Below are 24,657 nucleotides of genomic sequence, written 5' to 3' on the forward strand. Positions count from 1 at the left end.
TTTTTAACTGCAATGAATTATTACCACTAATTATTTTTTGAGAAAATTACCACTAATTTTGTATACATTGTAAATTCAAAAAAATTGAATGCTGAAAGCATAATTGCACAATCTTATTAATATACGGTAGTTACTCGTTTCGGTCTCGAATGTAAAAAACGAAATTCCTTATTTTCTTGGTCTAAAAGTCAATCATCTTATTGGAAGGTAATGTAAAAAATTTCTACAATGCGATACATTCTAATTAAATTCTTAAGATTATAAGATTTTTTTCGTTGTTTATTAAGATTGTAATATTACACGCACAGAATGATTTTATTATTTTTTAGCATGTGCCATTTACGATTGCCATAAATCAGAAAGACGAACTCACGATTCACGAAGATGAAATTGCCGTGAGTCGTGACGATGTGACGCCCTGCACCAGGCACCAGCTGCCTCTACTTTGAAACCAAAAAACAGTTAACCCCTCAAAAAATGAACTGGCAAACCCATGCACTAATGTGACTAGGGAATTCATTTACTTTAATTAATAATTTAGTCGTTTATAATAAAATTTACGTGGTCCATCCTAAAAGGTATCGAAAAGGTGCTTTTCCTTTATTTTAAAACTCACGCATGTTGGCTCGCCACTTTACCAAAATGTGATGTTGCATCCAATTGTCAAGTGGCTGTCATTCACAACATGCATACCCTATTTATTAATCGTTAATTGGAAAAGCCAAAACCCACTACTATACTGCTTTGCATTGCATATCTCTCTCACACTTCTCTCCCATATTCAATTAATCAATATGGCTTCATGTTTTCCAAATGCATCTCCATTTTTGGTCATGCTCGCAATGTGCCTCTTAATTTCCACCTCTGAAGCTGAAAAATATGTGGTTGGAGGCAGTGAAAAATCCTGGAAGTTTCCTCTCTCAAAACCAGATTCACTCAGCCATTGGGCCAACTCTCACCGATTTAAAATCGGCGACACTCTCAGTAATTACTCTCCATATTATACTCCTTTCTTTATTTCCTATACATATATGTCTCATGTTTGGTGTTTACTTAGTGTTGGAAATAAATCTATGTCCTACGTCGTACGTCAACCAAAAATAGTGATATAAAAGAGCTTATAAAACTAAGATACATTTTCATATGATTACTTAAAATATATTTTGTAATCTTGACTATTAAAATATGACGGTGTATATTTACTGTCATTTTCATTTTTCACGTTAACTACGTATTTTCACGAGTTACTCCTCATACAATAGAATAATCTTAATCATCCATTCCATTTTGAGGTAAGCTGGGATGGAGGGAGGAAGAGAGGGATTGAGAGAAAAAGTAGAAAAAGAAAGTAATAAATATAATATTATGTGATTTATATGATAGAAAATGAAGAGCAATAAAAAAAAAATATGAAAGTGATCGAGTTGGGAGGGAATTAGATTAATTAATGTTGATAATAGTAAGCATGCAAGTTATATATATAAAATGTACCACATCTTAATTTTTTTGACTAGTATTATTAATCTGTTAACCGTATGATGAGTTTTTATTTCTTTGTGGCATTATGTATGCATTTTATGATTGTTAAAACTCATTTTTTGTTGCTGTTTTTGTATGTTATACACAGTATTTAAATACGAAAAGAGAACAGAGTCAGTGCACGAAGTGAATGAGACGGATTATGAAGGGTGCAACACGGTGGGGAAATACCACATTGTGTTCAACGGTGGCAACACCAAGGTGATGCTTACCAAACCTGGATTCAGACACTTCATTAGTGGAAATCAGAGTCATTGCCAGATGGGGTTAAAGCTGGCTGTGCTTGTCATATCGTCGAACAAAACCAAAAAGAATCTTCTTTCCCCATCTCCTTCGCCTTCACCGCCACCATCATCGTTGCTATCACCATCACCTTCGCCACTTCCAAATAATCAAGGTGTTACTAGTAGTTCAGGTGCGGGATTCATCGGGGTTATGATGTGGTTGATGTTATTGCTTTAAATTGAGAGTATTGTGTATTCGCAATTTTGCATGTTAATGCCTCCGTCACTAATCACTATATATGCAATATATATATTTGTGGTTGTGGGGTTAGTTATTCAGGTCAAGCATGCATTTTCGCTTTCATTTTTGTAATTTTTTTTAAAAGTTTGGACGTTTTCTTTTGATTGCGCAATTGTGCCCTTAAACTCAATGCCCGTCTTGGTAATTTTGAGATTGAATAAGTCATTTGGATTTTTATGCATGTGGGTTTGCTGTTCCTACGTATGGGTGTAAATAAATCAGGCCGGTCTACAGAGGTCTACGACTTGACCTACATAAAATCTGACCATTTGATTAAAAGGTTAGGCTCAGACTTATTTAAAAGTCTATTAAATTAAATAGACCAGGTCTAAACTTATTAAAAAGCCTTATAAATCTGATAGGTCGGCCTATATATATATATATATATATATTTATATTATTTTTAGATACCAATATATAATATTATTTTTTGGATACAATTAATTTTTTTTTGAAACTATCAGACTTTGATTACACATGGCTGCTATAACCAAGTAAGACTTTAATTACAATTTAGGTGTCACTCATGTGTCCTTTTATATTTCTTATTATTTTTATTGACTTTCCTTTTCTTTTAACTTTCTTATTACATTCCTACTTCATAAAATATTAAATATTTATTTGAAAAAGGCTTTTAAAAAGGTTATCAGGCCACACCAAGCTTTTAAAAAATGACAGTTCGAGGCAAAATAAAAGTCTTTAATAGACTATAGGTCAGACTTAGGTCTTTCAAAGCCTGACCTGCCTTATTCTCATCCCCTATGTCATTATTGTTGTCAAATGAAATAAGTTCACTGCTTCTCACTATTGTGTATTTTACTATTACGCATTTAAAATAATTTCCACTTATGTGCATGTTTTTTACCCTGCTAAATGCATTTAGACGGATCCAATGCTTTAGTTTATTAATTTGCCCAGAAATTGTCTTTAAGTATCAATTGATTACTTATTTTATTTTATTAGTACAAAGTGCTAAAATAATGTCACTTGGTGTTCATTATATTATTGGATATAAAATATTAACATTATAAAATTAATATATAAAATTTAAATAATGAATATTGAAACATAATTTAAGCTAATTAAGGAAAACTTTCTTTAGTTTTCTTAGTTAATACAGTATTTTTTAACTTTATAGTTTCCGTACCTTCAAATCTCAATGTTCCCTATTCCTGATCTTGGCAGAAAGTTAAGATAAAAGTCAAAGAAATCAATAATGAAAATGTGGTTGTTCTTGACCTTTGCAGTAATACACCTTCAAACTATTTCGGAAGGTCAACCAAAGGACGTTTAAAATGTCATAGACTTCATCTCTAGAAACTCCACTTGTACATAACTCATTGTTTTTCGCTTTGTATCGATCCTTCCTACCACTCCCATGTACAAATATTCTTCTCCTCCATAAACACCGTTACCTACAAAATTTACTAATAAAGCACGTTAGTACATAATTGTACACATACATACATTGCAATTAAAGAGTCAGAATCATATAAGAATTGGTTTTTTTTATTATGTTTCTTCAAATTGTATTAATTAATCATCGATAGACTGCGCTAAATATTATGTAGTTCTTATATTCCTTATATGAGCAAGAAGAACATGCAAAGCTTGAAATAAATGCCCACTATACATGAGTTTTAATTTTTTTTTTCCGTTTCCTGAGAAAATGTTCATGAATCAAGATCTAGTTTTCGGCGTATTAAGCAACATTTGTTATTAGCGTGAGTTTTTCACTTGTTCTTTCTTTCCTTCTCGTTTTGAACGTAATTTTCCAACAGTACTTCAGCAAGGGTTTACCATTTTCGAACAGATAAAAAAAATTAAATAATTTCCGAATTAAAATTAGGTGCTTATAAATTTGATTTTATTCCTTTTAAATTACATTTTTTTGTTCCTGTAATTGACTTTCTTTTGAAACTTCATTTTTTTTAAAGTTCTTTTGAAACTTCTTGACACTTCATCAAATTATTAATTGATGTCAATTTAATCAATTTTTCATCCAATAATTCGTTTTACATCTAGATTAAATCGAGATCAGTGTTTTATAAACAAATATATACTTGTACAAAACAATAAAGTTGATTCATAGGTAGGAAAAATTATCATATACATCTGTTTGTCTTTTTTAAGAAAATAGCTGAATTGCCACTGAACAAGAAAAAAAGTACTATAAATTTGACATTTGACGTACAGTACGTTGGAATTAGACAAATTTATTAATTAAGTCGCTTATAAAAATGAGGTCTTGTCTCTCCCAAAAGTTTTAATCAAACCTATAATTAACATTATTTTTTTAATGTATTATTAGTATAGAGTTATTAATTTTTTCAAAAATTATCAAAATTTATAAATTAAAAATATTGCATATATAAAAGTTTTTATTTTACATCATTTTATATGTTTTTTATTTTGAATAGTTTACACTTTTTATTTTATGAACTTTTAATTAAATTTCATAAATTAACATGTAAATCATTTACATATTTCTTTTATAAATTGATTTTAATATATATATTATTTTTATTCCAATTATTTACATAAAATTATTCATAGACAAAGACAATAAAACACTTATTTTATTTAGTTAATTATATTAATATTATTTCATATGCATTGGTCGTCAAGAGTTATTAATTTTTTAAAATTATCAAAATTTATAAATAAAAATATTTAATATATAAATCTTTCAATTTTACATAAATAATTAGAGCAAAAATAATTTGTATGTTAAAATTAATTTTTAAAAAATTATATAAATAATTTGCATAATAATTAATGAAATTTAATTAAAAATTAGTAAATTAAAAATAAAAATATATAAACTATTCAAAATAATAAAATTAATAACTGTTGAAAAAAATTAAAAATATTTATATATTAAATATTTATAAATTTTGATAATTTTAAAAAAATAATATCTATTGACTAATGATATATAAAAAATAATATTAATATAATTAACTAAACAAATCAAATGTATTAATGATTTATCGGCTTATCTATGAATAAATAATTATAAATTTAATTTCTATTAAGATATTTTTTATGTTTTACTTAATAGATAATGTTGGAAATGTTGTAATTGGCCAAGGCCAAAGTATTATCCGGGAATGCAAGATTTTTACATTTTGGGCCTGCAAAAAGACTAAAGATATATAATATATGATAAATTGATAATATGAATATCTACTTGAAAAAAAAAAATAATCACAAACTTGAGGAGGCCATGTATTTCCATGGATCCATTCTTAGATCCGCCTCTAGTCAGTGTGTAACTGAAGTTTCCATCACTAAGCCAAAGATAAAAGATAATTTCTTTAAGGAAATATTGCTCTCCAAATATTCAATACTCTCGTGTTTGTTAGTTACTTTTTATCAAAAAATAAAGTAAAATCATTTTATTTAAAATATATAAAGACACGAAATTAAAATCAGCAAAATGAATCAATCATTCCTGATCTGTCATTGACCCTCAAAAAATGAATTGTCCAATCTCATATAAGAAAAGTGGATTAAAAATTTAAGTTGACCCCACATATGTTTGGATTGAATTGATGATTCGTCAAAGACAAAATTAAGAAAGGAATAAAATAATAAATATATTTTAATTAATTTTATTTTTTATAAATATTAAATAGTTAATACTTATTAAAAAATTAAATGCATTGCATTAAATTTTATATAATAATCTATTTACACAAAAATAAACTAAATAAAATATATGTATCAACAATCAAAATAAATATTATTATTAAAAAAAAAACGAATTGAGAAATTGATCAGTCCCATTTTTTTACAGGTCAAAACTGGATGAGTTGCAGTGAATTTACGGGTTAGTAATCTCGATTGTTGGGTTATAGTGTTTCTCTTTCCCTAGTTCTATATAATTTTTTTATTGGAAATCTCCTCGTGACAGTTATTAAGCCGCCACAAAAAGGTGAAAACCTACCGGAGATTTTCGAGAAAAGCTTGACACCAAGAAAAAGTGTCAATGTAGAATTTATTTTTCAGCTACTTTTTTGGTTGTCTGATATCGGATAACTCATAATAGTCACAAAATTTCAAGCCCATTAGAATTTTTTTTATGAGTGGGAAAGTAAGCCCATTAGGATTTTATATTTCTTTCTTCTTTTTCTAAAAATATTTTATCAAATTAGGTACAATAAAAAGCCAAGAATCTAACTATGTATTCTGGCTGGCACCGCGACGCGCACTGAGTCTACTTATTTTGTTCTATAATCAAATAAAATATATTTTTATTCTTCATCTTATTTTTCTTTAATGTAATTATCTAAATGAAAAAAATAAGTATGCTTACGGTATAGAGTGTTTTATGCGGTTATCTTATGTTAAATTATTACGTATAATAATAAGTCTATTAGCTTTTACAATAATTATTTTAAAATTATATATTTTTTAATTAATGATATATTGTGATTAAACTCTATTTAAATATAAAAAGTTTAATTTTAATTTTTTAAAATATATTTGTTTGGCCTAGTTAATATTTGGGTCACTTTACTATTACACGTAACTGAGAGATATTACATTCCATTGGCATTTCTCACATACTAAAATTAACATTGTTGCTGTAAAAAAACTGAGAGAAACACCATATAATTTAATAAATAGTACATTTTAAGGATCAAAATTTTATGCTTAAAAACAAAAATGAAAAAAAAGGAAAAAATGTATTTTTAGTCAATAAAAAGAGCGTGACATTAATGTGCATAATTTAATGAATATTGTTATTGTCTTATTTATCCCCCTAATGGCGCTTATTTTTATTTTGGTTTAATGTCTGGCTGCGTTGCTTCCTCTTTCCTTTTCTCTGCTCTTGTGATGACAGCGACTTAATCTCTGAGATTCCGCCATAAATGCTTTCTTCGCATTCTCGCTCCGTACTCCGTCTTCTCGTTCCGTTCGGCATCGCTAATTTCTCTCCGTCGAGGTTCGTTCCCTCCTTTTTTTCACTTTCCTTGCTTAGTCTTTAATGGAATGAATCAGCGTTTCGCTTTCTAATAATCTATTTGCTTCAAATTGCTGCATGTTTATGGAATTTTAATTTGGATATTGGTCGGAGAGAGTTGTTGAGGTTTTACTTGCTCCTTTTTGGTCTTGGACTTCAGCGACAGTTAACCCTACCGCGAATTTTGGTTAGGCGGAAAAATTTTAGGAATCTTAATATTTTGTTTTTTGTTGATAAGATTTGGAAAGAGAATTTTCGTTAACTTTTCCTGGTTTTGTTTTTGGATAATTTTTACTCCAACTTCCTGTTATGAGCGTTGACGACAATTCCTCACCGGCGGCGTCTTTGATATTTAAGGGATAAGAAAGTTTACTCCATTAACATTTAGTTCATGACAATTTCTCCTAAGAATTTATCTACCTTAACTTGATTTTGTACTGTTACAATTTTATATATATCTATGTGTGTGTGTGATAAGGCTTAGATGAGTGGTTGATTACCAATAGCTGGTAATATAATGGTTAAGGATGAACTATCTTTTTTTAAATTTTTTGAAATAGTTGTTTCAGAGTATTAATTTGACATTGATCTGCTTTATGAATCAAGAAATTAGAGGTGGGTGAAGTGAGGCAGAAAGTTGGCAATGATTATTTCTCTATGGATGGAACAGGTAGAAAATAGTACTTCCAGGGACTTTTAATGCTAGCTTAAGAGTATGGGCCTTTGATTTTACTATGTTGAGATACTTTATGAGAAGTATAGAGTAAACAGCAGTTTGGTTTAGAGGGTGAAAAGCTTCACAAATATCATGCTGGAAGGAAGATGATATGATATAACAAGCAAGTGGAAACTTTAGGTTCATTTGGCTGGTGCAATCGATCTTCATTATAAAGTGTAGATATACATTTGTGGTTTAACACCCGAAGAAGGTAAACATGAGCTTTAGTTTTAAATCTGTGCAATGGCATTTCTTGGAACATATATTTTCCAGATTTGAATCAGAAACCTCTACCCTGAGGCTGTAATGAACAATTGGAATATTATTAACATTATTGTTCATTGTTTTGAATTTGGTTTTGTTTCTCTGCAGGTTGTTCGTATGTGATCAACTGTTGAAAGATGTTTGACTGTGGTCCCAAGTCAGAATACATGGGTGGCCAGCGGGAAAATTTTTTGAGGTATCCAATATATTTTCATTGTAAAGTTATGGTAGAGATATGAAGGAGAAGATAGTGATGCTAATAATATTTATTTGCATGTTCTTAGCTTGTGTAAGTTATTGCAATTTCTAAATTCTAACTTTAGAATAAATTTAGGTTATTGCAATTTGCAAAGATAAATTATGTTAACATGAAATAAACTTTTTGCATCAGTATATTTAATTGCTTTTTTGGCCATAAAGCATGCAAGGATATATAACCACTTGACCATCTGCTATGTCACTCATTCAGTTAGTTGAGTTGTAAGCTTTAACGGTATAAGTAGAAAATTTGCTATTTTGGAGTTTACCCAGATGGCTGTCCGGTTGAACCTGAGAAACTAGTTTCTGACCAGCAATGTTGTAATTTTAAAATGCTTTACATGAATCTTGTTGATGTAGCTTTCTTAAATTGAATTAATGTTTATAGTATTTAACTCATAGTGACCTTAAGTCTCTCATGATATTTGATAAAGCATTCTCTTATTTATTGATTTCCTCTTTGCCTTTCTCTGATCTAGATTCTAGAATTGATCTTGGCATTCCTGTTTATGAATATGCAAATACTTAGCTGCAATTTCAGACAGAAGTGATCTGTCTCTGTGCATTCTGTTAATTTCTAGGTTGGAGGCCTTGGATTCTACACTATCTTCATCTTCTGATGCCGGAGTTATCAAATCTGGATTTAGTATTGATAAATTAAGCCATGGTCATGGAAACAGCACAACTTCTAGGTCTTTCAAAAGGGGAATGAGAAGGGGATCTGAAGGACTGAAATCAATTGGGCGATCGCTTGGGTTGGGAGTATCTAGGGCTGTGTTCCCAGAAGATCTTAAAGTGTCAGAAAAGAAGATATTTGATCCTCAAGACAAGTTTCTGCTCTTATGGAATAAACTTTTTGTTATCTCATGCATTTTGGCCGTCTCTATAGATCCACTATTTTTTTATCTCCCAGTCATTAATGATTCATTTCATTGTCTTGGCATAGACCGAAAGTTGGCAACAATAGTTACAACCTTAAGGACATTGGTTGATGCTTTCTATCTTCTACACATGGCTCTCCAATTTCGTACTGCTTATATTGCTCCATCTTCTCGTGTCTTTGGGCGTGGTGAGCTTGTGATAGATTCAGCACAGATAGCCAAGCGATACTTGCAGCGGTATTTCATCATTGATTTCCTATCCGTGTTGCCGATACCACAGGTCAGAAAAAACTGTTATTATCATTAGTCAACTTTTTTTTGTTTATGCTGCTTGATTTATGACCCTCTTGTACTAAACATGTTTGTAGTTTGTTATCTTTCACTTTGGATTGCTATAAAATAATATCATAGCTGATATCCACTGCATGTTTATTTTTGTGTTTGGATCTAGGGTTGTTGTCATTAATACGATAGACCCCCCCCAATCCCATTGTTTTTCTGTTTCCTTTGGTTTGAAACTAATAAACAAGGGTATTCACTTATAAATTTATTTGAACTGTTTTAACTTTTGATTATTATTTCAATTTTTAGTATTCTGCTGAAACTTGCAACTGTTTACCAGACATTCACTAATATATTCAAAAACACTTCTTTGTGACTGCTTAGTGGACATCCATTAAAGGTTACAGCGGATATTTGCATAACTGTAATGCTTGTCCTTATTGTCTGCAATTTTGAGAAGTATAAGAAAACTCAGTCCTACTTTTGTTGTCTTTTATTCGTTCTTGTATTCAGATTGTGGTTTGGAGATTTCTTCAGAGGTCAAAAGGTTCAGATGTACTAGCAACAAAGCAGGCCTTGTTGTTCATTATCTTGCTTCAGTATGTTCCAAGATTTCTCCGAATGGTACCATTGACTTCAGAGCTTAAGAGAACAGCCGGTGTCTTTGCTGAAACTGCATGGGCAGGGGCTGCATATTATTTGCTGCTATACATGCTTGCCAGTCATGTAAGTTTCTGTTTTATTTTGTTTTTTTAATGATGCTTAATTCTGGTAAATCCCTGCCTTATTCCGCCAATGATTATTTGCAGATAGTTGGTGCCTTTTGGTACTTGTTAGCTATTGAACGCAATGACTCATGCTGGCAGAAGGCTTGCAGTGACATTAGGTGCAATAAAAATTTCCTATATTGTGGGAACCAGCACATGGAAGGTTATAGTGCTTGGAATAAAACAAGTGAAGATATTCAGTCAAGGTGCTCTGCAGATGGTGATCCTGCGCATTTTGATTATGGAATTTTTGGGCAAGTCTTGTCTTCTGGCATCATTTCATCTAAGAAGTTCATCTCCAAATACTGTTACTGTTTATGGTGGGGGCTCCAGAATTTGAGGTAATTAAGTTTGTTTCCTTTGGACATTTGTGTCGTGCATACCATAACAGGCTAACAGCCATTAGAAAGACTGAAACAAGTATATTCTATGTGAAGCCTGACCTGAATACTGATATACCAAGCATTTCTCCAGAAGTATGTATTTCTCATTGCGGTGATTATATTATTTCTACTTAGTTATCAAGCAACATATTTAGTGATTTTAGTTTAAGCAAATTAGATGGAAAAACTGTTGATTATTGTTGCATCAGTAATGGAGTGGGTATTAGGTAAATTAAACTCTATTTGGGCTGCACTTGAACCTCTTGAACATTTTTTTTGTTAACACTGTTTAGATGAAGAATGAATTAGGGAAGAAAGAAAATTGTGTTGTTTGAACGGATAGAAACAGGAAGGAAAGAAGTGCAAAAGTCTCTTTCCGCTTATTTGGATGAGTAGAAGAGAGAGTACAAAGAAACAAATTGTGAAAAAATATGCAAATACAACAAAATTAACCCCAAAAATTCTGAACTTTTTACCCGTTAATTTTTCTTATCATAAAATATTTTTTGTTATAAAAAAATATTTGATTTTTAAAAAAAACCAGCCCCCCTCCCCCAATCCCTTGAGGTGGGAAATGTTTTTTTTGTGGGACCCATCAATCCCTTTCTCTCTCCATCCGCTTCTTTCAACATGTCCAAACAGAGCAAACAGCTCTATATTTTTTCCACTTTCTCTTCTCTAATTCCATCCCCCCTATTTCTTATCATCCAAATACAGTGTCAATGTTTTGTTTAAAAAGTTTAGTGGATAGAAAATTTGAATATCTTTAAACCATTGGAGGAATTATATGTTCTATTAACTAGTTGGGCATTATGAAATCTTATCTTTGGTTGTAGTTATGGACCACCCTTCATTAAATGAGACGTGCTGGTCAGGATAAAGTTGTGACAGCCAAATTGCATTGTGCATGAATTATGTTATTTGAACTATATTTTATTTGATGTTAATCGGATCAGGGTTCCATGATCTCTCAAAATTATCTTATTACTAACCTTTTTTCTTATTACCAGGGTTCATGATCTCTCAACATTTGTTGATTTTGTTCTGTAAGACAAACCCTAAAATTAATTTCTGTGAAAGTAGGTTATTAGTTTTGTCAATAAATGAAATTAATAAAATTAATGGCATTGCCTTTCGAGGAACATCTATTAATTTTTATCTTTTTATGTAGTTTTACATCTAGGTTATTGGTTTCTTATTTTGAATCTAAAAAGGTGATAAATTGATACCTTTTATATCTAAGGAAGACTGTAAAAAAGGAAACAAGCAAGAAACAGAGAATGCGCAGAAAGATATGAGAGTAAATGCTCCCCCAAAGTCAGATAAGATTCTCTGGACTCCTATTTCCATTACCAAATTCCTCCATATCCCCCACAATCATTACCCCTCCATTCTTATACCAGAACCCTCTCAGCAATTCTTTGTCCTCTAACTAACTTATTCCCTTGACAAAAGTCTACTCCAAATTAGACCCATTTGCCCTCTTGGGCCTACGGACATAAACCTGAAAAGGTTTCTTCTCTTTGGGCCGGTTCCCATCATAAATTATGTCCCACAACACAGTTTTGTCCTGTTTCAAGATTTGTTCTAAACTTTGTTTAGTTAGTCTGTAAAATTAGCGTTGTTCTAGATCTACAAAATTTATCAGTTTATTATGTTCATAGGATATATGGTTATTAGTTCCATGTTCAAACATTTTTCTGGCCAAAGTGTTTTATGGAAATACTTGTTTGCTTGAATAGTTTTAGCCACCCTCCTATTACAAATGTGTAAAATAGAAAAAGTAGAAAGGGTACTAAGGGAATTGTACTGACTGCTGAGGCTGAAGAGTGTGAGAAGAGCAGAGGCTTATACCAATCTGCACACACGGCAAGGGATTTGGTGAGTTCTGGGAGTCGGTTAATGTAGGAAAGAGGATATAAAATTGGTTTAGCCAGAATTTGAGTGCAAAAAGAGTGGGAGGTTTGCACGTCCCTCAAAGAAACTGTCGCGTTTCCTTTTATCTTATATTTTCCGGTATTACAGAAACTAAGTGACGGATTCAATCTGTAACCTTTCTTTTTGGTAACTGATATTGGTTCTGTATCGATTCAGAAAAGTGAAAGGTCTGGTTCTGCAAATAGTCGAATACATTACCAGTCACCTGATTTTAGTTTCTACAAATACTGAGTATTTTTGGGGAGTCTACTTTTAAATAGTAGGGCTTTTGGCTAAAGTATGTGCTCTACATTTTCAGATTTAGTCTATAGAAGAAATTATTTGTTTGGCTTCTTCTTCCCCTACCGCCTCCCTTTCTCTCCCCTTATTTGATATACCAATACCCAACTTTTCATTGACTTCACTGCAGTACACTTGGCCAGGGACTTCAAACTAGCACCTATCCTGGGGAGGTTATCTTTTCAATAGCACTAGCTATAAGTGGCCTCATCCTTTTTGCCCTTCTGATTGGCAACATGCAGGTATACTTCAAATCATTGAGCACTTTATATTTTTAAGTTCAAAATATTGTTTCTTGATATCGCAGAATGGCCTTGCAAATAAATAGCTTTGAAGTTTATGTCCTAAAGTATGATACTAAGATCTCTGTCTTTTTCCCATGATTACAGACATATCTTCAGTCTCTCACCATTAGGCTTGAGGAAATGAGAGTCAAAAGGCGTGATTCAGAACAGTGGATGCACCATCGCTTACTCCCACAAGATCTTAGAGAGCGTGTGAGACGGTATGACCAATATAAGTGGCTGGCAACGCGTGGTGTAGATGAAGAAAATTTAGTTCAGAGTCTACCAAAGGATCTTCGGAGAGATATTAAGCGTCATCTCTGTTTGGCCTTAGTGAGGAGGGTATGTTTTCAAAGCTATTTCTTGACTAAATAAGACCACTCTTTTCTCCGGCAAACTAAGGGCCAACTTATTATACTTAAAAGAATAAACTAATCAGTTCAATATTTATGGTTACTGGTTATAGTATTTACAGCCAAACAACCACCCAAGGTTGTGTATTTGGTCCTTTTGCACAAGGACAACTATTTGGTTCTTCTCTATTTCACTGACTCTGTAGATTTGCTTTTCAAATTCTTTTAGAATTACATCATGCAGAGGCCTCTCTATGAGATTTTTTTGGAATTGATCTCTCATAGATTAACTTGTCAAATTATGTTTGAGCATCTGAATTTGTTAATTCATTGATTGCTTTTCTTGGATTTGTAGGTTCCACTATTTGAGAGTATGGATGAGAGATTGCTTGATGCTATATGTGAGAGATTGAAACCGTGTTTATTTACGGAGAATACTTACATTGTTCGGGAAGGAGATCCTGTTGATGAGATGCTGTTCATCATACGTGGTCGCCTTGAGAGTGTTACCACAGATGGTGGGAGGAGTGGATTTTTCAACCGCGGTTTTCTAAAAGAGGCTGACTTCTGTGGGGAGGAGCTTTTAACCTGGGCCCTGGATCCCAAATCTGGTTCTAATCTCCCATCTTCTACTAGAACAGTTAAGGCATTAATGGAGGTTGAGGCTTTTGCCTTAACTGCTGATGAGTTAAAATTTGTTGCTAGTCAGTTTAGGCGCCTTCACAGTAGACAGGTTCAACACACTTTCCGTTTTTACTCCCAACAATGGAGGACCTGGGCTGCATGCTTTATTCAAGCAGCATGGCGTCGGTATTCCAAAAAGAAAATTATGAAGCTTCGTCAAAAGGAAGATGAGTCAGACGGAGCTCATGAAAATGTTGGTGGCAGTTCCTACAGCTTTGGTGCTGCCTTGTTAGCCTCAAAGTTTGCTGCGCACACCCTACGTGGTGTACATCGCAATCGACTTGCCAAGACTGCCAGGGAGTTAGTGAAACTACAGAAACCCCCTGAGCCTGACTTCTCTGCAGATGATGCTAACTAAAAATTTTCATGTATAACTACTCTCTTAAAATACTTGTTTTCGTTGACTATTATGATTGAATTTGTGAAGAAAGGTCGAAAGCAAAGTATTACACAATTATCCTGGTTACAGTTGTGAGGGTTTCAAGACTTGTAATGACTCTTGATCTGTTTCCTTGTAAATAATAGTAATCAGCCATTTTGGCTGTCTGCTACCGAGCATGTAAACTTATGTACTATTCTCAATTAATGAAGTTATAGTTACTGGTTGGCAGAATCAAGGTCTGTCTTATTTGCCATCCACATGTAATGTAAGTGACATTTAGTATGCTTGTGGTTTTCCACTGGAATCATTTTCAGTATAATTAAAGATAATTATAACTAGGCAAGTGGAGGTTATACCTCCTTAAATTCAATCGTGTTTTTCATTTCCGTACAGTTACCTACGTCCAAGATGAACGGGATCATAAGCCAATTCAAGTTTTGTACTGGTTCCATTTCTTAATACGAAGCATAGCATATACAAGGGAAACCAGGCAGGCGTCTATCAGAAACATTCCAAGTAAAAGTACTGACGTAGATTGCAATCTCTATAACAAAATTCTTATTGACAAAAGGAAGTGATTTTATTTGTAAAAATACAGGATCTAAACCAAGGTTTGCGTTCAAGTATTTACTACTTGCAAGATTTTTTTTTTAAGATAAGCATTGAGGACAGATAAATTGCTCAATAGTACTCGTGAATGTGCCATACAAAACAATGAGAATATTCAAGGATACTTACTGAGGGCAGGGGAAGAAGGATACTAAGGAAGAACACAAAATATGGATACTATGAAAATACATTTAATGACTTGGAACACAAATCAGAACTACAAAATATTCTAGGTAGAGGAGACTAAATTTCTGTGCTTCAACTTAGAACTGAAACCATGAGACTTAAAATTGGCAAGGTTCAGTCAATTTTCACTGACGAATAGATCAGCCTTGTGAACCAGAAGCATGCATAGAAACCAATTGTACCGGTCAACACAAAGAAAGCATATGAAAGCAGCAGCATGTACCCGAAGTACAAGATTCCAGATATCGGTTTTGAGATTTCAAGTTTTGTGAAGAAGTAAAAAACAGCATATAGGAAAAGGTAGAGTGCAGAGGAACCTGAAGTCAGATACGACCTCCACCACCAATTGTAGTCTTCACTACACAGCCGAAAGTAGCAGAGCACAATTGTGATCTCAGCACAAGTGATGATGAGGATGACGAACACGATGAACAGGAAACCAAATATATAATAAAACTGATGTAACCAGATTGATGTGAGGATGAAGAAAAGCTCAATGAAGACAGCACCAAATGGGAGTATGCCTCCTATCAGAATAGAGCATACATAATTCATATACCAAGCCTGCTCAGGAATCTGCCTAGCTATCTTGTTTGTCTTCACAGGATCCTCAATTGCTGGCTTCTTATTAAACCCAACAAAACCACCAACAAACACAAGTGGAAATGAGATGCCGAACCATAACAAAAGAAGAGCAAACATTGTTTGAAATGGCACAGCCCCAGAAGACTTCTGCCCCCAAATTAGTGCATTTAGCACAAAGAATACAGCAAAGGCAGTGGCAGGAAATATAAATGCGGTCCCGAAAGAGATTTTCTTCCATTCTGTTCCCTTGAACATCTTATAGAGACGTGCGGAAGCATATCCAGCAAGCATTCCCATAAATACCCACAGCAAGAGCATGGCTGTCATCAACCCTCCTCTATTTGAGGGAGACAGAAATCCAAGGGCAGCAAACATCATAGTGACTAGAGTCATTCCGAAAAACTGAACACCTGTTCCAACATATACACAAAGTAGGTCTGAGTTTGATGGAGGCCTGAATACATCCCCATGGACTAGTTTCCATCCTGTCTCTTCTTGTGCTTCTTCTTGTGTCTCTAGTTGATTGTACTTGGAGATATCGCGGTAAAGTGTCCTCAACATTATCATAGCCACCATGCCTGAAAGGAAGAGTACAATCATCAAGGAATTGACAATTGAAAACCAGTGAATCTGGTCATCGGCCATTAGAAGATAGGTATCCCAGCGATATGCCCACTTCACATCACTTGCCTACAAGGTAAAAAAGAAATCAACATCTAAATCCAATTCTTAGTGTCACTTTGGTAATTCAATTGCTACAAATTGTAGTAACTAACTAACCTCAAACTCAACATCATACGTAAAAATGATTTCTTTCTTGTCTTCAACCTCTTGAGGAGATTCAGAGCTGGTGACTAGCTTTTTTGCATGGGGGTCACAGGTAGTTAAGCGGGTATTCTCATTCCATTTACCTTCATATTCATGCTTTATACTGAATTCATAGGAGTAATTTCAATGTACAATTATTATTAGTCATGAGATTAATAGATAAGTACAAAACTATATTAACAGCCAGGTGGAAAAGACTTATGATACAACCTGAATGGTGTAACCTCAAATCCTACAATCCTTGACAACTCTAACTCTGGATCTCTATGATACTTAACCACAAATGCTAAGTGGTTGTGGATGAAATACTTGTCCTCTTTGATCTGTCAACAGTTGAGTACAAGAGGTCAAAATGAAATCAAAACAATGGTTATAAAGTAATGCTCAGAACTCAGGAAGCTTCTACATACTCCGGAATATTGTCCCTTTAGACCAACAAGGAAGCCATGCAGATACACCACGGAAGCTTCCTGATCAAGCCTTCTTATAGGAACAACCAAAGGGAGATTGTCTAGAATCCTGCAACAATGCAAGGATAAAATATCCTTTTGTCACAAAGACATTATTGCCACAAAGTTGCATGAGATATAAGCTTCGGGGTCATTAGTGCCTCACATGTTCACCCGATACTCATCATCTATCATTTCCTTGAACTCTTTGGCCGTTTTCTCATCAAGAATTAGACGACAAGCAACATTGCACAGCTGTGGTTCTCTCATTTTAAACTGGAAGAATCAAAATGTTTCAATATTTTAGTAGTGAAACATAATACACTAAAGGTAGAAAGCTGGAACCTGTCTGAAAGATTTAAACCAACCACATAGGGAGAGTTTTCAATGCGGTCACCCCGGAGAACTTCCCCTAGATTTTCTGCACTGTCAAAAATGTGTTTAGGCCGACAATAAGGCAGTGAATAGTATGAGTAAGGAAGCTGTGTTTTCGTGGAAGTCAGTTTGTTCACTTTCACCCTCAACGGATCTCCCTGTCACCAATGAACACAAAATAATAAACAAATGTTACAAATTAGGAAAAGTCATGGCCTGTTTCTATGGTTGATCACCAATGCATTGATTGAATTAGGAGAATAAACTGCCAGCTATGTTATTGTCTAGGAAATGCAAATTTTTGGTGCAATTACATAATGACAAACATATATAGTTGTGGAATTGGCATTGCATGATGGAACAAGGATTAGTGTGATTCTGATTACTCATCAAAATCACACAGAATTCAAATTACTCATCCCCTCATCAAATGAAAATGAATCAAGACGATCAAGCAAGGATCCAAAACCAACAAGGTAAAGAAGGGATAGAGAAACCATAATATCAACAAGACCCATCACTGATCTAACATGAAATTCAATGACGAAAGGATAGAGCAGGCTTAAAATACTCAAAAAGAATAGATTTTGAAGGAAAACAAGAAACTTAATGACCTTCCAGAAATCCTCAGGTGCAACACCAGGGAGGTAAAAACATGTACTTTGGTGGGTAATGAGTAGAATGCAAATGAATACAGAGATGCATAGGTCACGAGCCAGAGGCTCTCTCGCCATTGTTTTAAGACAAACACGGTCCACTCGCTCTCTTTCTCTTCCCCTGTTCTGTTATGCTGTGATTTTTGTGTCAATTTTTATTGTTTTGTTTGTTGAAATGCAAATGTTGTTTTTTTGAAAAGTGGTTGAGACAAAAATGTTGAGGATTTGCGAGACATTTCTAAACCATGCATGACAATGAATGAGATCAATATCATGACGTGCGGCACTGAATGGATCACGTAGTTTCAACGGTGATTAACGAACCATCCACTCGTGTTTATTACATTAATTGAAGTTAATGATTGGCTGGCGGTTCAGAATAATGTTTGGAACTGTTCGTTCAAGTTAAAATGTGGCTGCACTCAAGCTCGATTCACAGGCTTTGAATTAATATATTTGATTAAAATACGTCGGCAATGTAAGTTTTTTACACTTTCTTCTGATCATAGATTGTCTGATAACAGATTTTTTTTTTCTATTTTTGTAATTATTCCTTAAAAATTATATCTAATGTTGAAGATGGGAAAACTCAATTTTATTATTTGATTGGATCGAATTTTGAATCCTATTCTAAAAATTGATTCAATTCAAACCAAATAAAACATAATATTTCAAGTATTATTTGAAAATTCTTTATTTTATTTTAAAAATCTCCCATTATTTTAAAAATTATTTAAATTTAATCCCCCAAAAAAAGTCATTTCAATATATAATATTTTAAATCTACTTTAAAAGTTAATTTTAAGTCATGAAGAAACTTATTTTAATTTTCTTATATTTTTCTCTGGAAAGTACTTTTAAAGGAAATTATTCAAACAAAACCCTTAATAGATTAATAGAGCTAGTAAACTGAATAAATTGCATTTTGTTCCTGACAATCTAATTTTATTTTGGAAACTAGAAACAAGTCATTACCAAATCGTTAGTATTTATTATTTAATGACATGGGTAAAAGAAGGAAAAAAAAAATTTAGTCATCATGCATAAATGGCGAATCTGAAAACATTAAAGTATACACATGACACGCCCCTTCAAATTTCCAGGACAAAATTGTGTCAATATACTTCAATCGAAAATTCCAAGAGCTGATTTGGTGGGAAAAATTCCAGAAGAGTCTAAAAATGCATTAACAAACTTTTTTGTGTAATTTAATCCACGTTCGGTAGTGGTCACACAGATCAGATGTCATAAATATAAAATATCAGAACATTCCTAAATCAAATTTATAAGTGCATTTGAGAAAGAAACAGCAGGAACAAATTAAATTCGTGAGCAAATTAAATATGTTTCAATACATGATCCTCAATTATGGGGGCAGTATTCAGCTAACAAATTTTGCTGACAAGTGTCCACATTTTTCAGAAGCACATAAATCATACTTCAAAGTTCAAACTCCTCCCCTCCCATCAATACCTTTACAAACCCCAATTTCCCACAAAAGACATTCATGATTGACCCAGCTACAAAAAGGAGAAAAAGAGCACCACAAGGGAAGCACCAGATATGGCAAGAAAAAAAAATTTAGTTATCTTCTTGTACAGGTGATTCTAGCATTCTTACAGTGCGAGGAAGCATGAACTCGGCAAAGATAGGAAAATGTGATGATGGATAGTACCCATCAATATTATCATTTACCACTTCACAAGAAACAGGAATCAGCGATCTACCTCTGAAAAGGATCCAATCAATGTGAAGATCCTGTGTTTGGCGATCCCAGCAGAGGCAGAGAGCTCTAAAAATTAACTTGAGGAATTCAAGGGTTCCTTGTTTGTCACCTAATAGCACCAGACAGATAATACTCAGTAATAGCAGTCATATTATACTTAAAAGAACAGAATGGAGGTCTAAAAGCACAGAAAAAAAGTACCCTTGAATCCATGATAAGTGCGGATTAGGGAAACATTTTTCCTCACACGAGCACTAGGCCATGCATCCCTCATATCCCCAACGACACCATGCTCTCTGCACTCGATTATGTAAATACACGAGTTACAAATTACTCTGCAATAATCTTCTCTTCATTCAATCCAGTGTAAATGAATAACAAAATAGGTGACCAAGCACTTAAGGAAATATGAACTTGAGTTCATAACAGTAACATGATATAAACTTGAAAGTGATAATTGATAATATCAAACAATTGGAAATATATGTAATAAGAAACTACCTTGATCTTCCAAGAAGAAAGCGTCCAGTAGTTGATTCCTTTTGTGTATTGAAACCTCCACAGTACACAACCGGTAGGCTAGGGGGTAAGGATGCAATGTGCTGCCATGTAAGTAAAGCACTTCGCCTACGGGCACGAGGACTAAACTCATCCATGATTGTATTTACTATCTGAAATGAGAATCCAGGAGGCTCAACTCCTTTCAGTTGAAATGTGTGGACATCATGTCAAGGAACCAAGTGATCCAAAGATTGTGCAACAAAAGTAAAACACAATTTGAAAACAATTGAAGCTATAATTTCATTTCTAAATTCTAAATCATAAGGATATAGCCCATGTTGCAATGCAAGGAACTTCAGAGCCCCATGACATGCTTCCAGGTACAGAGGGAGACTCAGACAACCAAAAGGTTCCACCTTCTAGAAGCTCGACCTTTACTTAAGGGGAAAAAAATTCGGTAAACCAATTAGTTCTCCAACCAATTAAATAAAAAATAATACCAGATAATACTGAAACAATATCATACCTTTTCCTTATCATAGAAGATAGTGCAGTGCTCGCTAGTAGTGTCTTGAGGCCCTTTCCGTGATATCCCAAACTGATCATAACCTGAATTTTTTTTATCAAAGTAGAAGACACCATTTAGAAACAGAAATATTAAGCACAAAAAGGGGCTAATTGGAATTGTTTATTTAAAAGACAAGTCCTCCCCTTAGAAAGAAATATGTAACAAAGTGATGTGAATTATTTATGTCTAAGGTGACTTGAACCAGTGCTGAATACAAGCAGATGAAAATAGAACACTTCCTAGTAATAGGATGGATAATGGAGTCTCCATTTAATAAAGATCATTCCCTTTTTCATTGTCTTGAGCAACAAGCACTACCACTGATATTAGAAAGAAAAAAAAAGAAAAAAAAAACTTTTTCTTTAAGAGCTTGAACCTTTACACAAAACACCATCAGAGTAGCATTTTATCTTGTAAGCTCACTTTCACAAGTGAAGGAAAGACAAAATCCTAGGTATCATTCTTGTGAAGAGCATTCTTTTTCCTTACTATAGCTAGTATTCAGTTGTCGTCAGGTTTCACTAAGTTGATAATTGATAACCACAATGTCACAATATGGTATGCTCACATGTTTCCTTGGACTCCATGCATCACTTGCTTTTCTTGCAGAATAATTTTATAGGAGTACTTTGGAAGCCCGCCTTAAACATTAATTCATGTTCATTAGCAAAGGAAGCCAGTCGATTTGAGCTAAAAAAATTTAACCTGTTCAAATTAAAGTGACTAAATAATTGTAGAAAAAAGAAGTCATTACTCACTAGGGAAAGATAGAACTATTTCCTGAAACCACTAGCACATTAGTTATGCTTACACTTAGCACTTTGCAAGATTGTTGACTGAACAAACTGGCATTTCAGATATTTTGATCATTTTGACATTTTATAACAAGTGAAATTCTAATAAAGTTTTCTACAACACTTCTCTCCCACTTTCTCCTTGTATGTAAACATAACAACTTTGAGTGCATCTGCCTATTTACAGATGTAGATTCTTCATCTAGACAGAATCTTAGTTTATCTAACCTTTTGACTTTTTTGAATGCACTACGCACTTATTTTAATAAAACCAAATAATCTATTGATTGAGATATTTCTCTTCATAACCAGCACCATGTCATATAAGCCTTCAACAAGGCCAAGGCTATGTGTTGTATGGCCTATGGCACATACATAATGTCAAACTAGTGACCACATTATGCATGTAATAAATTTGCGGACCATAAATGAATCTTTTCATAAGCTGAACAACAACTTATTCAAGAAGTACTTCACCTGGCAAGCCCTGCTGGAGAAAATCCAACTGTGCTTTCACTCCTGAATCCAGATGAAAATTAAAACAGAAAAAGGGGATAATTATATTGAATCAGAATAACCAAAGGACAAAAGAAACAAAAACAGATCAATCAATCTGATTGGTAAACAAACAAAAAATTAATAACCATCAAGCAAGTATCATCCAGAGGGATCAAGACCGAAATCGCAGAAAGAAGCAGCAAAGGAAGCATTTTTAGCAACCCCAAATGCAAATTAAGAAGAGAAACCTTGTTGGGTACAGAGTATGATTGGTGAGTAACTGGTAATAACGCTTATGCACAAATCCCTTCTCTTCTCCCACGAATTAGGACTGTCTTGTGGCTCATCATCATAGAGATTGAAGGTCATCACAGTCAATGATACACTCATTTTTTCTTCCCTCTTTCCTTACCCTTCTCTCTACTTCATAGCTAATCGAATGAAAGAATAACGAATGCTTGAAGAAATAACAAATGCTGTCGTGGTCTTATATGTATATTATAATTGTCCAGGAAGCACCCTTTCAACCAAAAACACCAGACAGACAAAAAAGGGAGATCTTTTTCTTATTGTTTTCTTATTTTGGTAGGTGTGAAGTTTGTGTGAGATGAAGTTGAGAGAGGTGAGGTGAGGTCCACTCCAAAATCCAAGGTCCAAGGGTACGCCCCCTTTGATTTCTCTCTATGCCATGCCTTCTTCCATTTCCAAGTTCTACTTTACCTGCCAACCAAAATAATAAAGAAGCAGGCTTAATTATTTGCTTTCTAAATTTTTCCTTATTCTTTTTTTTTGTAAAAAAAGGTAAAACAAAGTTTTGAGAGGGAAAGATAATTTTGTTTGCTGATGTTACATTGTTACTTATTTCAATTGCTGTCAAATTTTAAATTTTTATGTCATTTTAAATGAGAAGAAAGATTATGCATTTACATGATAAAACTTTCTATAGAGTAATTCAATCATAATTTATGTATAATAAATTTATTAATTTTTAAAATAATTATTTTTAAGTAATTTAAAGTGATAATTATTTTAGTCGGTATATAGACATTAAATTATTTTTATATTGAAAGACTTTGATTTTATTTTTTAACTATTTTCTGTTAAATATCACTTTACATGGAAAATAAGCCAAATAAAACAAAAAAAAATATAAGAATCAAAATAAAAAATAATTAAGAAGAATAAAACAAGTACAACCTTATATTAGAAGAAAATATGTTGTTTAAGTCAGAGAATTATATAAATAAGGTTAAATACGTTTTTTCTCCTTCTAAAATTATTAAATTTTGGATTTTGGTTCTTAAATTATTTTCTATGATTTTCATTGCTCTAAGTTTTGAAATCATTTTTCCTCTCTTATTTGCACAAATTTGTAAATACACATAGAAACACGACTAGGTAGTTGAATTGTATTTTTTAAAATACTCATAAATCTTTTAGAACCGAATGGTAGACAAACGAATGGACTGTCCCAATGTGAATACACCCTTTTATGCAAAACTTAGTTTGAAACCAAATTATTTTATATATATTCAAAACAGCATTTTCAAAGTTTTAATCTTGGTCTTAATCTAAGATCATTGCCATCAATTGCTATTAAAGTAACTTTGTATGTCTACTACCTTACGATTATCATGTTTACTTTATTAATTAAAATATTTTAATAGCAACAACATCTTTAGTTAAAATTTATTAAAAATTATGAAATTAAAAAAATACCACCCATCTCTTTCTTTTCGGGCACCAACCTCATTAAAAGGGTATTTTAAATGATATTTGAAAATTCTGATTTAACTGTGTAAGGATATACTTGAGATAAAATATAATATTTTAAAAATAAATTATAAAATTTCAAATGTTGATTATTTTCAGATTTTATTCTATATTAAAGACAATCGGTGACAATGGCAAAACATATTTTAAATGATTCCCCCTTCTCCCTTTGCTATTTACGTATAAGAGCAAGTTTAAAACAGGCATCTTAACAGTTATTTACTTCGTTTTTTTAAATCAATTAATTTGCATACCAAAGAAGCCAGTACTTTAAATCACGCATTGCCCTTCTCGGTTCTATATTGTCTTTTATATTTGAAAAAAAAAAACTAAAGGTAAAAAATATAGGCAAAATTACAAATTTGATCCCCCATTTTATCTCTATTTTTTATTTTGATCCCCTTTAAAATTAGTGACGAATTTGTCTTCTTATTTTGTCCAATCAATCTAGAATTGGATGTTGATTGTTACACAAAAATATTGACTGTCATGTGTCATGTTTTTATTAGATGATGACTGTTATGTGTCATGTTCTGATTGGATGTCGAATCCATGGAAAATGAAATGCATTATTATTATGGACCAATCAGAACATGACAC

General features: G+C 32.9%; 4 protein-coding genes across 9 annotated transcripts; 2 read left to right on the forward strand and 2 right to left on the reverse strand.

Moving 5' to 3' along the window:
- Positions 1-730: 730 nt before the first annotated feature.
- ENOD55-2 (early nodulin) lies at positions 731-2,245 on the forward strand. Its single transcript, NM_001250689.2, has 2 exons — positions 731-984; positions 1,628-2,245. Exons 1-2 carry the CDS (start codon positions 795-797, stop codon positions 1,999-2,001), a joined length of 564 nt encoding a protein of 187 aa, NP_001237618.2. The 5' UTR covers positions 731-794; the 3' UTR covers positions 2,002-2,245.
- A 4,564-nt stretch (positions 2,246-6,809) lies between these two features.
- On the forward strand, positions 6,810-14,678 carry LOC100784309 (probable cyclic nucleotide-gated ion channel 5). Of its 3 annotated transcripts, none has more exons than XM_006600477.4 (9): positions 6,850-7,018; positions 7,707-7,965; positions 8,127-8,214; positions 8,858-9,437; positions 9,953-10,165; positions 10,249-10,547; positions 12,937-13,048; positions 13,196-13,432; positions 13,799-14,678. In XM_006600477.4, the coding sequence occupies exons 3-9, from the start codon at positions 8,156-8,158 to the stop codon at positions 14,483-14,485; spliced, it is 2,187 nt and encodes a 728-aa protein (XP_006600540.1). In that variant the 5' UTR covers positions 6,850-7,018; positions 7,707-7,965; positions 8,127-8,155; the 3' UTR covers positions 14,486-14,678. The 3 variants fall into 3 exon arrangements, with proteins under 3 accessions (XP_040867023.1, XP_006600540.1, XP_040867022.1); XM_041011088.1 differs by having other exon boundaries at positions 6,854-7,018; positions 7,643-7,965; XM_041011089.1 differs by lacking the exon at positions 7,707-7,965 and having other exon boundaries at positions 6,810-7,018.
- Positions 14,679-15,180: 502 nt separating this feature from the next.
- Positions 15,181-18,383, reverse strand: LOC100796659 (transmembrane 9 superfamily member 9). Its single transcript, XM_003550636.5, has 7 exons — positions 18,156-18,383; positions 17,535-17,699; positions 17,333-17,442; positions 17,128-17,236; positions 16,928-17,040; positions 16,670-16,820; positions 15,181-16,579 (listed from the first exon to the last, which is right to left on the reverse strand). The coding sequence occupies exons 1-7, from the start codon at positions 18,273-18,275 to the stop codon at positions 15,419-15,421; spliced, it is 1,929 nt and encodes a 642-aa protein (XP_003550684.1). The 5' UTR covers positions 18,276-18,383; the 3' UTR covers positions 15,181-15,418.
- Positions 18,384-19,522: 1,139 nt separating this feature from the next.
- On the reverse strand, positions 19,523-23,024 carry LOC100784843 (uncharacterized). Of its 4 annotated transcripts, XM_014770121.2 has the most exons (8): positions 22,533-22,617; positions 22,264-22,305; positions 21,561-21,697; positions 20,951-21,033; positions 20,755-20,856; positions 20,425-20,639; positions 20,125-20,219; positions 19,523-20,032 (listed from the first exon to the last, which is right to left on the reverse strand). In XM_014770121.2, exons 3-8 carry the CDS (start codon positions 21,577-21,579, stop codon positions 19,779-19,781), a joined length of 768 nt encoding a protein of 255 aa, XP_014625607.1. In that variant the 5' UTR covers positions 21,580-21,697; positions 22,264-22,305; positions 22,533-22,617; the 3' UTR covers positions 19,523-19,778. The 4 variants fall into 4 exon arrangements, with proteins under 4 accessions (XP_014625607.1, XP_003549542.1, XP_014625606.1 ...); XM_003549494.5 differs by lacking the exon at positions 21,561-21,697 and having other exon boundaries at positions 22,533-23,023; XM_014770120.3 differs by lacking the exons at positions 21,561-21,697; positions 22,264-22,305 and having other exon boundaries at positions 22,533-23,024.
- Between the last annotated feature and the right edge of the window lie 1,633 nt (positions 23,025-24,657).

This window comes from Glycine max, chromosome 17 (genome assembly GCF_000004515.6).
Source record: "Glycine max cultivar Williams 82 chromosome 17, Glycine_max_v4.0, whole genome shotgun sequence".
Classification (NCBI taxonomy): Eukaryota; Viridiplantae; Streptophyta; class Magnoliopsida; order Fabales; family Fabaceae; genus Glycine; species Glycine max.